The sequence below is a fragment of the Hemiscyllium ocellatum genome, chromosome 4 (genome assembly GCF_020745735.1).
Source record: "Hemiscyllium ocellatum isolate sHemOce1 chromosome 4, sHemOce1.pat.X.cur, whole genome shotgun sequence".
In the NCBI taxonomy this organism is placed as follows: Eukaryota; Metazoa; Chordata; class Chondrichthyes; order Orectolobiformes; family Hemiscylliidae; genus Hemiscyllium; species Hemiscyllium ocellatum.
The window spans coordinates 124,646,567-124,660,708 of record NC_083404.1 but is presented as its reverse complement, the minus strand read 5'-3'; the positions used below and the strand labels follow the sequence as shown (position 1 = coordinate 124,660,708).

The 14,142-nt window shown below is 49.3% G+C and overlaps 1 protein-coding gene across 5 annotated transcripts in view; it reads right to left on the bottom strand.

Annotated features, from left to right (window-relative positions):
* The window catches only part of LOC132815087 (receptor-type tyrosine-protein phosphatase mu-like), an 888,844-nt gene extending 877,729 nt beyond the window's left edge, over positions 1-11,115 (bottom strand). For all 5 annotated transcript variants that reach the window (XM_060823829.1, XM_060823832.1, XM_060823830.1 and 2 more), the window contains exon 1: positions 10,885-11,115. In XM_060823829.1, the coding sequence (XP_060679812.1) occupies positions 10,885-10,957 (73 nt within the window). In that variant the 5' untranslated portion in view covers positions 10,958-11,115. The remainder of the gene's footprint in view (positions 1-10,884) is intronic.
* Positions 11,116-14,142: the final 3,027 nt, after the last annotated feature.

Genomic DNA, 14,142 nt, shown 5'->3' with positions numbered 1-14,142 from the left:
GTGCGTTCACACTATTTCCACATCTCGTAAGGTATTGAGAGAATTATTCAATCCTCCCTGGTTTGCGACAGTAAACCTGTTGGAAGCAGAGTTCTTAAATTTTCTTAAGGCAGAATGGATAGATTCTTGTTCAATAATGGGGAGAAAGGTTACCAGTGGTAGGGAGAAACGTGGATTTATATCATATTCAGATCAACTATAAAGGAGTGAATGGACTAATTCTGCTCCTGATTGCATGTTCACCTGTTTCTCTGGATTGCTCTGTGGAAAAACACTCTGACTACCTCCTGCGTTTCTTTTTAGTGTCCCCATCCTGTGACATTCCTCCCCTTTGGTTTTACTCCTACCCGAATGAGAGCAGCCAGGAGATCTTCTGCAATGGATTCCCCTCCCATTGTTAAAAGACCACACTGGATATGCCCCATTCTTCCTCCCCAGCCCTTTGCTTTTACTCCTCTATATGCCCATCAATGGTGTTGCAACTGATGAGGTAGCCTCCCAAGCCAATCCTGGAGAAGGATTACACAGAAAACATTGACTTCTCCATCTCCTGATGCTGCCTGACTTGCTGTGTTCTTCCAGCCTCCTGTTTATCTTTCAAGCTTTTCCAGCAGCAACAAGGAGTCTATTTCCTCTATCCCCCTCACTTCTCTGACCACAATGAAAACCAAAAGATGTAGGAGCAGAAATGGGTCAAATGTAAGCGCACTCACTGAGCTCATGAGTGATTGTAGGATCAATGCCCTCAGTCTCCACATACCATTCAGGGCAAACTTCAGACAAGGTGTGGCCTCTAGCTCATGGCTAACATATTACCAAACCACTTGCTCACATGACAGACCGAAATTCAGTCTACATCTTGGGGAAAGCAGAGGATAATAAGGTATAGGAGAAGTAGGCCATTCTGCCCATTGAATCCACTCCACCATTCAATTACATCATGGGTAATCTGATAACCCTGGAGTCTACATTCCTGCTTTAACCTTATAACTCTTGATTCCTATATTGATTAAAATTCTACCTATCTGAGCCTTGCCCAGCCTAACTCTCTGTGGTAAAGAATTCTTCAGATTCACAAACCTCTAAGGGATACAATTCCTCCTCATCTCTATCTTAAAAGAGCAATCTCTTATTTTGAATTACTTCCTCTGGCCGTAGACCCTCCCAGAAAGGGAAGCAATCTCTCCACCTCTCCCCTGTCAAAACCCCGAAAGGCCTTTTCTGTTTCAATAAGCTGCCTCTCATTCTTCTAAACTCCAGTAAGTGCAATCACAACCTTCTCAATACCTCCTCTTAAGAAAATCCTTCCATAACTGAAATTAACCTGCTGAACCTTCAATGGGCTGCCTTCATTGGCAGTCTACCTGTCATAGAGTCACAGAGATGTACAGCACGGAAAACAGACCCTTCAGTCCAACTCGTCCATGCCGACCAGATATCCCAACCTAATCTAGTCCCATTTACCAGCACTTAGCCCATATCTCTCTAAAACCTTCCTATTCATATACCCACCCAGAAGCCTTTTAAATGCTGTAATTGTACCAGCCTCCATCACTTCCTCTGGCAGCTCATTCCATACATTCACCACCCACTGCGTGAAGAAGTTGCCCTTTAGTCCCTTTTAAATCTTTCCCTTCTCACCCTAAACCTATGCCCTCTAGTTCTGGACTCCCCCACCCCAGGGAAAAGACTTTGTCTATTTACCCTATCCATGCCCCTCATGATTTTTAAACCTCCATCTGTCCTCAGATAAGGACCGAAATTGTTCAGAGTAATGCAATTGTGGCTGACTAGTGCCTTGTATAGTTTTAACAAGACTTTCCTTTTGTTGTATTAAATTCCCTCCAAACTAAAGGCTAACATTCTATTTGCTTTCATTATTACCCATTTTTTGGGTCAAAGTCATGAAGTTCTTCACCAAACAGCCCTGTGGATCTACCTACCCCTCATGGACAACAGCAGTTGGAGAAAGCAGCTTACCACCACCCTTTCAAGGGTAACTAGGGATGTACAACAAATGCTGCCTGAGCCAGTGATGTCCCATGTTTATATTTTAAAACTTTGTTGATAGGTTTTTGTAATATATACACAGAGATGCTGTGCTGCAGCATTCTGCAATAGTCCATCTTTGAAATAATATTCAGCTCCTCTATGTTATGCACCCTGTTCGATATTTACCATTATTGTCCCTGTTCCTTTTTAAGTGAGAGTGTGACATAAGTAGTTTTCTGATCCTCCTTGGAAGATTAGTACCAGAGTATCCATTATCTCGGAAGCTATTCTTTAACAGTGGACAGCGAAGAGGGTTACCTCAGATTAAAATAGGATCTTGATCAGACAGACTAATGGGCTGAGAAGTGACAGATGGAGTTTAATTCAGATAAATGCGAGGTGCTGAATTTTGGGAAAGCAAATCTTAGCAGGACTTATATACTTAATGGTAAGGTCCTAGGGAGTGTTGCTGAACAAAGAGACCTTGGAGTGCAGTTTCATAGCTCTTAGAAAGGGGAGTCGCAGATAGATAGGATAGTGAAGAAGACATTTGGTATGCTTTCCTTTATTGGTCAGAGCATTGAGTACAGGAGTTGGGAGATCATGTTGCAACTGTACAGGACATTGGTTAGGCCACTGTTGGAATATTGCGTGCAATTCTGGTTTCCCTCCTATCGGAAAGATGTTGTGAAACTTGAAAATGTTCAGAAAAGACTTACAAGGATGTTGCTAGGGTTGGAGGGTTTGAGCTATAGGGAAAGGTTGAACAGGCTGGGGCTGTTTTCCCTGGAGCGTCGGAGGCTGAGGGGTGACCTTATAGAGGTTTACAAAATTATGAGGGGCATGGATAGGATAAATAGACAAAGTCTTTTCCATGGGGTGGGGGAGTCCAGAACTAGAGGGCATTGATTTCGGGTGAGAGGAGAAAGATATAAAAGAGACCTAAGGGGCAACTTTTTCTCTCAGAGAATGGTATGGAATGAGCTGCCAGAGGAAGTGGTGGAGGTTGGTACATATGAACAGGAGGGTTTGGAGGGATATGGGCCATGTGCTGGCAGGTGGGACTAGATTGGGTTAGGATATCTGGTCGGCATGGACGGGTTGGACCGAAGGGTCTGTTTTCATGCTGTACATCTCTATGACTCTATGACATCCCATCAGATGGAGAGGCCCTAACAGTCTTTATACCCCTTAATTTCTCTATATCTTTTTTTCCAATGACAGCTATTGTATTAATTCTCTTTCCTCTTTTTACACTTCTTCTGTGAAGATGAAATATATTTATTTATCTCCTCTGACATTTCCTCGTTCCCCATTATTATTTCCCCAACTCCATTCTCTAAGGGGTTTATTTTGACCTCCCTCTGATCTTACTTGCAGTTTACCCGCAAAGTTAATTTTCTAGCCCCCCTTTTTGAGTCATCTTCGTCTGTTTTGCAAAGTACCTAAATCCTCCTGTTCACCACGAATCTTGGCCACATTGTATGTTTTTTTGTTTTCAATTTGTTGCTAAGTGCTGAACCAACTGTTAACTCAGTATTAAAAATGAGCAACAACTTCCAAGAAAATAAGGTGCTCAGGAACAAAGGCATCACGTTTAACTCCTGCCAAATCCTTGGCATAGCCCAGGAGTCTCCAAACTGTGGCTTGGAGCAGAATGCGGCTCATTAAGGACTCAAGCATGCGTTCCACCTGGATCACTTTGATGGTAATTAAATGGCTTGCTTGGTTTCTTTAAATTCGTGTTAACAATTTAAGAAAGCATTGTGCAACCAATTTGTTTTGATTATAAAGATCTTGCAAATGTCATTGAAATGTGTCTCTGTTCTTGTTGTTTGCCATTATTGACAGTTGATGGATAGCATTTCACCCCTTAGTTTATTTTTTAAAATGGCTCTTGTCATTAAGGATACTGACCCCCAGCTCAGTCCCTGCTCTCATTATTCCATCGCAGCTGCTCACTTCCTAATGCCTTGTTTCCCCTCTTCACTGATCAACTGGCCTTTATTTGGTTGGTTTTGGGGCTTATCCTATTTTAAATGGAACTCATGCCAAGTCTCAACCACTGAGCCTTCTATTGGGAACCCAGTCCTACAGACTAGACTCAGAGAACCACTGTTTGCCATCAAATAAACACCAGAGTGCAGTTGGTTTGCTTTTGTGCTTCAGTCAAAGAGCAACTTTCCAGAAAATGTTGTGAGGAAACTCTGAGGCTACTGAGAGAGATGGGGGCAGAGGGGCCAGTTTAGGATTGCTGTATAAAACCCAACACAGAGGGGATGGTGGGAAGGGCCTCCATCCAGTGCTATGAACCCCTCCTTGATTAGAGTGATACAGAGTCACACAATCTGATTTTAAAGCACAGAAAGGGTCTGGCAGCAACATGGCCAGGAGTTGTTTCCCCCTGTCTGTTGTAGGGAGTGGGAATGGAAGCCAAAACTGGTATTCAATCCCAAAGTCACCCGTAAGGAAAGGCAGGTCCAAATCTTTCCTGAAGAAGGGTTTATGCCCAAAACGTCGAATTTCCTGTTCCTTGGATGCTGCCTGACCTGCTGCGCTTTTCCAGCAACACAATGTCAGCTCCAAATCAACAGCACAATATCTTCCCATGCCCCGTGTCTACTATCCTGGCCCCACTGGAGTCAGTTCTGTTTGACTGAAACTGGTCTCAATCCCGCTCCCCCAGCTGTTCGTGGGAATGGACGAGTTGGACCGAAGGGTCTGTTTCCGTGCCGTACATCTCTCTGACTCATTAAAACGCTTCCCTTTCGATCTATGAGGGAGGGAGAGAAAGGCAGCCTTTCACCTCGATCTGCCGCCTGGAAAGTAAACTTCATTCGGCCCTGTGTGTGACCGTGAGCTCAGGAAGTTTCCCAGCTTTAAGTTTACGGTCGGTTTAACACAATGCAGGAGCAGAAGCTCTGTGCAGAACCACCCCGGACCCGGTATAGTCTGGATGGAAGGTGGTTCTCACTTGGTAACTAGGGCAGTGTCAGAACAGGAGCTGGATATAAACTGCAGGTGGCACTTGGCTGGTTAAAGCGGCGTGTTTAATTCACTCCCGCATGCAGTACACCTCAGCTTCTCCCTGGGAGAGAGGTGCTTTCCTAAAGGACTGCGGAATAGTGGACACTAGAAAGTTTCCAAGAGGCGGAGTGGGATCCGCGAATCTTCCCCAAGTCTGATCAAGCAAGATACAATTCACACGCTTCATTCCGAGCGGAATCAAAGTGGAGAGAACTGTGCTTTGATTTCTGACGGTCTCTGATCAGAGACAGAGCTCTCAGTGCGGTATATTGTCAGCAGGAGGGCATGGGAATATTAACACCGGCATTTCAGCACAGAGCTCACCCCAAACAGCCGGGTGCACTGCCTGTCTGTTACAGAGCAGTTTCGCTCATCATTCCAACACTCAGGTCACGACACCCAGCGTTTGATGGAGTCATTAGTCAGAAGGTCCCACATTAACTCTGGGCACATCTCCTGCTGCACCTGTGGGAACTGATGTAAGGGGGAGGAGAGGGGGGAGGGGGGAGGAGAGGGGGGAGGGGGGAGGGAGGAGAGGGAGGAGGGGGGAGGGGGGAGAGAGGGGGAGGGGAGAGGGGGGAGAGGGGAGGAGGGGGAAGAGGGGAGGGGAGAGGGGGGAGAGGGGAGGGGAGGAGAGAGGGGGAGGGGGGAGGGAGGAGAGAGGGGGAGGGGGAGAGAGGGGAGGGGGAGAGAGGGGAGGGGAGGGAGTGAGAGGGGAGGGGAGGGGGAGAGAGGGGAGGCGAGGGGGAGAGAGGGGAGGGGAGGGGGAGAGAGGGGGAGGGGGGAGGGGGGAGAGGGGAGAGAGAGGGGGAGGGGGGAGAGAGAGGGGGAGGGGGGAGGGGGGAGAGGGGAGAGAGAGGGGGAGGGGGGGAGAGGGGGGGGGGTGAGGGGAAGAGAGGGGGGAGGAGAGGGGGGAGGGGAGGGGAGGGGGGTGGGGGAGGGGGAAGAGAGGGGGGTGGGGAGGGGGAAGAGAGGGGGAGGGGGGAGGGGAAGAGAGGGGGGGGGGAAGAGAGGGGGGAGGGGGAAGAGAGGGGGGGAGGGGAGGGGGAAGAGAGGGGGGAGGGGGAAGAGAGGGGGAGGGGGAGGGGGAAGGGAGGAAGGGGAGGGGAGGGGGGAGGGGAGGGGAGAGAGGGGAGGGGAGAGAGGGGAGGGGGAGAGAGGGGGAGGGGAGAGAGAGGGGGAGGAGAGGGGGGGGGAGGAGAGGGGGGAGGGGGGAGGGGGGAGGGGGGGAGGGGGAGAGGGGGAGGGGGGAGGGGGGAGAGGGGAGGGGGAGAGGGGGAGGGGGAGGGGAGGGGGAAGACGGGGGAGCGGAAGAGGGGGAAGAGGGAGAGGTGGGGAGAGAGTGTGGGGGAGAGGGAGGGGGAAGGAGGGAGGGAGGGGGAGGGGGAGAGAGAGAGGGAGGGGGTGAGAGAGTGGGGGGAGAGGGAGGGGGAAAGGGAGGGGAGGGGGAGTGAGAGGGGAGAGGAAGAGAAAGGAGAGAGAGAAAGGGGAGAGAGAGAGAAAGGTGGAGGGAGAGAAAAAGGGGGGAGAGAGAAAGGAGAGAGAGAGGGGGGAGAAAGAGAGGGGGAAAGAGAGGGGGGAGAGAGAGGGGGAGAGAAAGAGAGGGGGAGAGAGAGAGAGAAGGGGAGAGTCATAGAAATGTACAGCATGGAAACAGACCTTTCGGTCCAACCATCCATGCCAACCAGATATCCCAACCCAATTTTGTCCCACCTGCCAGCACCTGGCCCCTATCCCTCCAAACCCTTCCTATTCATATACCCATCCAAATGTCTCTTAAATGTTGCAACTGTTCCAGCCTCCACCACATCCTCTGGCAGCTCATTCCATACATGTACTACCCTCTGAGAGAAAAAGTTGGCCTTTAGGTGTCTTTTATATCTTTCCCCTGTCATCCTAGACCTATACCCTCTAGTTCTGGACTCCCCGATGCCAGGGAAAAGACTTTGTACATTTATCCTATCCATGCCCCTCATAATTTTGTAAACCTCTATAATGTCACCCCTCAGCCTCCGATGGTCCAGGGAAAACAACCCCAGCCTGTTCAGCCTCTCCCTGTAGCTCAAATCCTCCAACCCTGGCAAATCTTTTCTGAACCCTTTCAAGTTTCACAACATCTTTCCGATAGGAAGGAGACCAGAATACCATGCAATACTCCAACAATGGCCTAACCAATGTCCTGTACAGCCGCAACATGACCTCACAACTCCTGTACTCAATACTCTGACCAATAAAGGAAAGCATTATCCCCCACTTCACCATCCTATCTACCTGCGACTCCATTTTCAAGGAGCTATGAACCTGCACTCCAAGGTCTCTTTGTTCAGCAACACTCCCTAGGACCTTACCATTAAGTGTATAAGTCCTGCTAAGATTTGCTTTCCCAAAATGCAGACAAAACCTCGCATTTGTCTGAATTAAACTCCATCTGCCACTTCTCAGCCCATTGGCCCATCTGATCAAGATCCTGTTGTATTCTGAGGAAACCCTCTTCGCTGTCCACTACACCTCCAATTTTGGTGTATTCTGCAAACTTACTAACTGCGCCTCTTATGCTCGCATCCAAATCATTTATGAAAATGACAAAAATTAGAGGGCCCAGCACCGATCCTTGTGGCACTCCACTGGTCACAGGCCTCCAGTCTGAAAAACAACTCTCCACCACCACCCTCTGTCTTCTACCTTTGAGCCTGTTCTGTATCCAAATAGCTAGTTCTCCCTGTATTCCATGTGATCTAACCTTGCTAATCAGTCTTCCATGGGGAACCTTGTTGAACATCTTACTGAAGTCCATATAGATCACATCTACTGCTCTGCCCTCATCAATCCTCTTTGTTACTTCTTCAAAAAACTCAATCAAGTTTGTGAGACATGATTTCCCACGCACAAAGTCATGTTGACTATCCCAAATCAGTTGAAAATGTGTTGCTGGTTAAAGCACAGCAGGTTAGGCAGCATCCCTTATCCCAAATCAGTCCTTGCCATTCCAAATACATGTACATCCTGTCCCTCAGGATTCCCTCCAACAACTTGCCCACCACCAAGGTCAGGCTCACCAGTCTATGGTTCCCTGGCTTGTCTTTACAGCCCTTCTTAAACAGTGGCACCACGTGGAGGGGGAGGAAGGAGAAAGAGGGGAGAGAGAGAGAGAGAGAAGAGGGGAGAGAGAAGGGGACAGAGGGAGAGAGAAAGACAGAAGCGGATACCGGGAATGTGTAGTTTATTCCGTTGCCTTGTGAGTCCAGCACAGCGCCTGCTCTCACAGGCTGAATCCAGAACCCCCCCTGGGTGGGCTGTACCACCCCTAGCTCAGTAAATCAGCAACTCCTGCTCCCTTCACACCAGCTCCAAGCGCTGAAGCACAGACTCCCTGTGAACATTCCCGTGTAACTTTGCCTCCGCTCTGTTTCACTCTGTCCTCTCCTTCATGAAACACCACGACTGAGTGAAAAGTGGCTTTCAGTCCCCCCATTCCATCCCACTCTCCCCATTCACCCTGGAGTATCCCGGGTTGGAATCCCTATATTTTCCCCCGAAGCTAAATTTGGGATTCCCGCATTGACTGGGTTTTCACCGGGACAGACGGTCCTTCCCACATTTTATGGGTAACTTTGTATACACACACACACACACTTTCAATAAGATATCAGCCCTGCCAACATGGCCATTCTCGCTCCCCTCCTAGCCCCCACATTCTGGGGCAGTCAATGCCTGAATCCTGTGCCTCCCTTCCCGGGGCCTGGAACAGTGTCTGGCTGTCTCCAGCTGTGGCCGACTTCCAGGAGAACTTGCAGTTGAGTTTTGCGACATCTTGAAATGTTCTGCTAACGCCATTTATAACTGTTTCCCAAAACCAAAACAACCGGAGGGAGTGTTTCATACACCCCCACCTCCCCCAACACACACACACACACCAAAAATAAAATGTTCAGCACGTTTCAAATCTCCAAATCCTTCCTTGGAGTATCTGATCTCCAGTTTCAATGTGTGGAGAGTAATATTTCACTGCTTCATTCTCATTGCACAGGCTGCTCGCTTGCTCAGTCGGGTATGAACGGGTCGGGTTGGAGGTGGTGGAAAGTTTAACTTGCCCGGGGTGGGATTTTGAGTAAGTGGACAGAGAGCTGGGGAGTGGGGAACACACAGAGACAGAGAGACAGAGACAGAGAGCTGGGGAGTGGGGAACACAGAGAGAGAGAGAGACAGACAGACAGACAGACAGAGACAGAGCTGGGGAGTGGTGGACAGAGAGAGAGATAGAGAGCTGGGAGTGGGGAACACAGAGAGAGAGAGAGACAGACAGAGACAGAGAGCTGGGAATTGGGAACACACAGAGAGAGAGACAGAGACAGGGAGCTGGGGAGTGGTGGACAGAGAGAGAGAGAGAGAGAGATGGGGAGTGGGTATCACAGAGAGAGAGAGACAGAGAGCTGGGGAGTGGGGAACAGAGAGAGGGAGAGAGAGAGCTGGGAAGTGGGGAACACAGAGAGAGAGAGAGCTGGGGAGTGAGGAACACAGAGAGAGAGAGAGAGGGCTGGGGAGTGGGGAACACAGAGAGAGAGAGGGGGCTGGGGAGTGGGGAACACAGAGAGAGAGAGAGGGCTGGGGAGTGGGGAACAGAGAGAGAGAGCGCTGGGGAGTAGGGGAGGGACAGGGTTGTCTGAAGTTGGAACTTCCCAGGGTGGGAAGCTGCTGAACCAGAAGCCCGCCCCGAGGCTGTAAACTTCCGCCCGCCACTGCTGGCCGGGGATGGGGTAGGAGTCCGTCTGATGCACGGTCTGGGGAGAACTCCGAGCGGATCTCAGTGTAACACAGACAGCCGGTGCTGGAATCAGGGCACAGCAGGAGCCCAGGAGCTGGGACTGGGACAGGGACAGGGAGGGAGGATGGTTCCCATGCTCCAAGATTTGTTCGCTCTCGTTCAAATCTAAAGTTGACACAACTGGAAGGGCTAGAGGGTAGGGAAGGAGGGGGCTAGAGGGAGCTGGAGGGGGCTGGAGGAGGAGGCTAGAGGGTAGGGAAGGAGGGGGCTAGAGGGAGCTGGAGGGGGCTGGAGGAGGAGGCTAGAGGGTAGGGAAGGAGGGGGCTAGAAGGAAGGGAGGAGGCTGGGAGGAGTCTGGAAGGTGGGGGGAGCTAGAGGCTGAGGAAGGGGCTAGAGGAAAGGAGTTGTCCAGAGGGGAGGGGAGCTGGAGGGGGAGGGGGCTGGAGGGGGTAGGGGAAAGGTTGGGTGGGTGGGGGGAAGGGGAGCGGGGAGAAGGTGGGATCCCAAAGGGAGGGGGATCTCAGGGATAGGGAAAGGATCCCATGGGTCTTGAAATCTCAAGGATAGGGAAAGGATTCCATGGAGTGGGGGGGGGGATCTCAGGGATAGGGAAAGGATCCCCTAGAAATGGGGGGATTCTCAGGGATCGGGAAAGGATCCCATAGGGAAGGAGGGAAATCTCAGGGAAATGGTGCCAGAGACATGGAGGGGGGTCCCAGGGACAGAGAGGGGATTTCAGGGATAGTGACAGATTCCCATGTCTGGGAGGGTAGTATCAGGATCGGGAGGGTGGTGGGGTGGGAGAGCTATGTCAGGAGGTGGGAATGGGTGGGGGTGGTGGGGGGAATCCGGGAGGCGATCCCAGTGAGAGCTGCTCTCTGGACAAGGTCCCAGACAGAGCTAGAGACAGACAGTGGAGCTCCCAGAGCAGGGAACCCTGGGCTGACAGTATGATAAAGAGTGGGCTCCCAGAGACTGGGGAGTGAGAGGGGGGAGGTGAGCAGGTCAGGGGCATGGAGGGTTTGGGCTGTCAAGGGTGGGAGGTTTAAAGGCGAGCTGTTTGCAGGAAATCACTTTACTGCACGCACCGAGCTTGCTCTTACCTGCAAACGTCTGTCCTCTGACTCCCAGGGAAAGACTCAGCCCCAGCAGAAGGTAAGTTAGAGGCGGCTTCATGCCGGAGCCTGGATTGGGAAGCGGCTGCAGAGTGGGAGAGGGAGAGAGCAGCAAATCCGCCGGCGCTCTCTGCCCAAGTTCAGCTCCTCACACGCTCCGCTGTATTTTCCACTACTTCTGGTGACTTGGCTCTGACAGTCTGGCCAGCAAAGAGCTGACGTCGGGAGGGGGGGGAGAGAGCGCGTGCCCGCCGCCCGGCAGGCGCGTCCGCGCGCCCGGCATCGCCTCCCCTCTCCTCTCGGGGGCGTGCGGCTCTCGGGGACGCGCAGCGCTCTCAACTCCGGTCCGGAACCCAGCTCGACAAAAAGCCAAGTGACCCGAAGAGGAGATGGGTGAAGCGTAGAGGGGGAAGGAAGGAGTGGAAGAAGAAAGAGAGAGAGAGAGAAGAAAGAGAGAGGAAAAGAGAGAGGGAGGAGAAGAAAGGAAGAGAGGGAGGAGACAGAGAGAAGAAAGAGAGGGAGGAGAAGAAAGGGAGAGGAAAAAGAGAGGGAGAAGGAGAAGAAAGAGAGAGGAAAAAGAGAGGGAGGAGGAGAAGAAGAGAAAGAGGAGAGAGAGAGAAGAAAGAGGAAAAGAGAGGGAGGAGGAGAAGAGGAGAGAGAGAAGAAAGAGAGGAAAAAGAGAGGGAGGAGGAGAAAGGGAGAAGAAAGAGAGGGAGAAGAAGAAAGATAGAGGAAAAAGAGAGGGAGGAGGAGAAGAAGAAGAGAGAAGAAAGAGAGAGGAGGAGAGAGAGAAGAAAGAGAGAGGAGAGAGGGAGAAGAAAGAGTGGAAAAAAGAGAGCGAAGAAAGAGTGAGGAAAGGAGAGAGGGAGGAGAAGAAGGGAGGAGAGAGAGAAGAAAAGAGAGGATGGGAAGAGAGAGAAGGGAGAAGGAAGGGAGAGGGAAGTAACAAGAGTGAAGAGAAGAAGATAGGGAAATTGGAGAAACAAGGAAAGAGATACAGAGAGAAGAAAGAGAGTGGGAGGAGAGAGAGAATAGATAAAGGAGAGAAAGAACGGGAAGAGGAGAAAGAGGGAGAGGTGGAAAAAGGAGAAATATCAGAGAGCAGAGAAATTCGTGGAAGATGTGAGAGGAGATGAAAGGGAAGGAATGTGGGAGAAGAGATAAATGGAAAAGAGAGAAGGAATGAAGAGAGTGTATAAACAAGGAAAGAGAGAGGTAAAAGAGGAGAAAGGAGGTGAGATTGAAGAGAAGACGGGAAGAGAAAGTGGAGTGGAGAACCGGGGGGAGAAAGAGCAGAAAGATGGTGAGAGAAGAAAGGGAAGGACGGAGAAGTAAGGAGAGGAAAGGGGGAGAAAGAAGTGGGAGGACGAGAGAGAGAGCAGAAAGTGAGGGGCTTACCCTGAGTGATAACAGCTGTAGGATTGTAGTTGAGACCAGATTTTCTTTTTGCTTATTTTGGCTTTTAGTTTACTTTAACTGGGCCAGGGATTTCTCTGCTATATTGGCGATTCCCTTAAAAGGGGACATTCCTATTTTTGGCTTGTTTTGGGACAATCAAAATGACCCACCCCAAAAAAAGTAGTCAATTTCCACAGAGTGCTGGTTCAGTGACACTAGACGAAAATTACACACTTCGAACCAAATTATAGCCTAGACCTTGAAGCAACAGATGTCAATGTGCACAGGGGTTACACGGTTATTTGTGTCGCTGTGTTGAAGATTAGTAATGTTTAAACCTACTCTTCGTCAAAAGATATCACCCTCAAATATTAATGTACAAGGAATTACTTTGGTCTGTTCAGGATTTTTTTATTTTCATTCAGTTACTTTTTTTTATCTCTACCTTTATTCAGCCTTAACTTGAGTAAGTGCCAATGACTGACACTCCTGCAGCTGGTACAGTTTGGTTTGGAGGATTTGCTCAAAATTGACTGGGCTAGCCCGAAGCCAGAAATGCTTTCTATCCAGCTCAGAGGAAGTGTTGGCAGATTGGCTTCTTATCAGAATAAAGCCAGTTTCATGGCTCTGATTCTCCATCTTTTACTTAGTTCAAAGTTTATCTGAGAACATCTTCAACCAATGGCATATGTCTGTATCACACAGTTTGTTCCTGATCACCATAAAGTAAGTAATTGGCATGTACAATAAGTAGTAATTCCTTTCAAAACAAAAATCATAAAGATGTACCAAATCGCCATGATTCTCTCCAGCAAGGGAACTGTGTTGGTTGGTGGAGTGTGGTTTAGCAGGGAACCCTAAAAATACTCTCCCATCTAAATGAAAATACTTGAACCCCAATATCTACTAGGGTGGCCAACTTCCTAGGATTCCCCGGGAGTCTCCAGTAATTAATTAAGCTCTGAGACAGCAATTACAACTATTCTAGAGAAAACATTTTGCAGCATCAAAAACAGTGTCCTTTTTAAAAAGATTTTTGCAAGTTTTCATTTAATAGTTATCAAAATTGTTAACATGTTCCGTTGCCTCCATGTTGGACAATTTTCAATTATTATGAGTTCTTTGGGTCTTCACAGAAGCTCAGGCTTATTATTAGTAACTGCCAAACTGTGTTTATGATTACAACTGTACATGATGTAGTGGTGCTGGTGTTGGACTGGGGTGGACAAAGTCAGAAGTCACATGACACCAGGTTATAATCCAACAGGATTTCATCTGTTGAAGAAGCAGCGTTTTGAAAGCTTGTGATTTCAAATAAACCTGTTGAACTATATCGGGTGTCATGTGACTTCTGACACTGTACATGATAAGTCAGTAGAGCAAGATGTTGCAGACTGTATGGGGTACAACGTCTCAATAGAACACTCTGGGATTAGAATGGTTTGGTGGTTGTTTTTAGCAAGGCAGAGTTGATGGACAAAGACCGTATTCTTTGCTGTGAACCTGTGTTTCAATGACATGTCTACCGATGGCACAATAATATCACTTAGAAATACAGAAAATCAAAGCAGAAATAGGCCACTCAGCCCTTCAACTGCAAATGTGTTGCTGGTCAAAGCACAGCAGGCCAGGCAGCATCTCAGGAATAGAGAATTCGATGTTTCGAGCATAAGCCCTTCAATACTCAGCCCTTCAAGCCTCCTAACACAATTTATGTGAGAGACTTATCTGCTATGTTCGTTAAACTATATCCCTACAAAGGTCTTTGGGAGGGGGTTTGGGCAGCAGAAAAATTGTTCAACAGATGCTAGATTAGAGTGGTGCTGGAAAAGCACAGCAGTTCAGGCA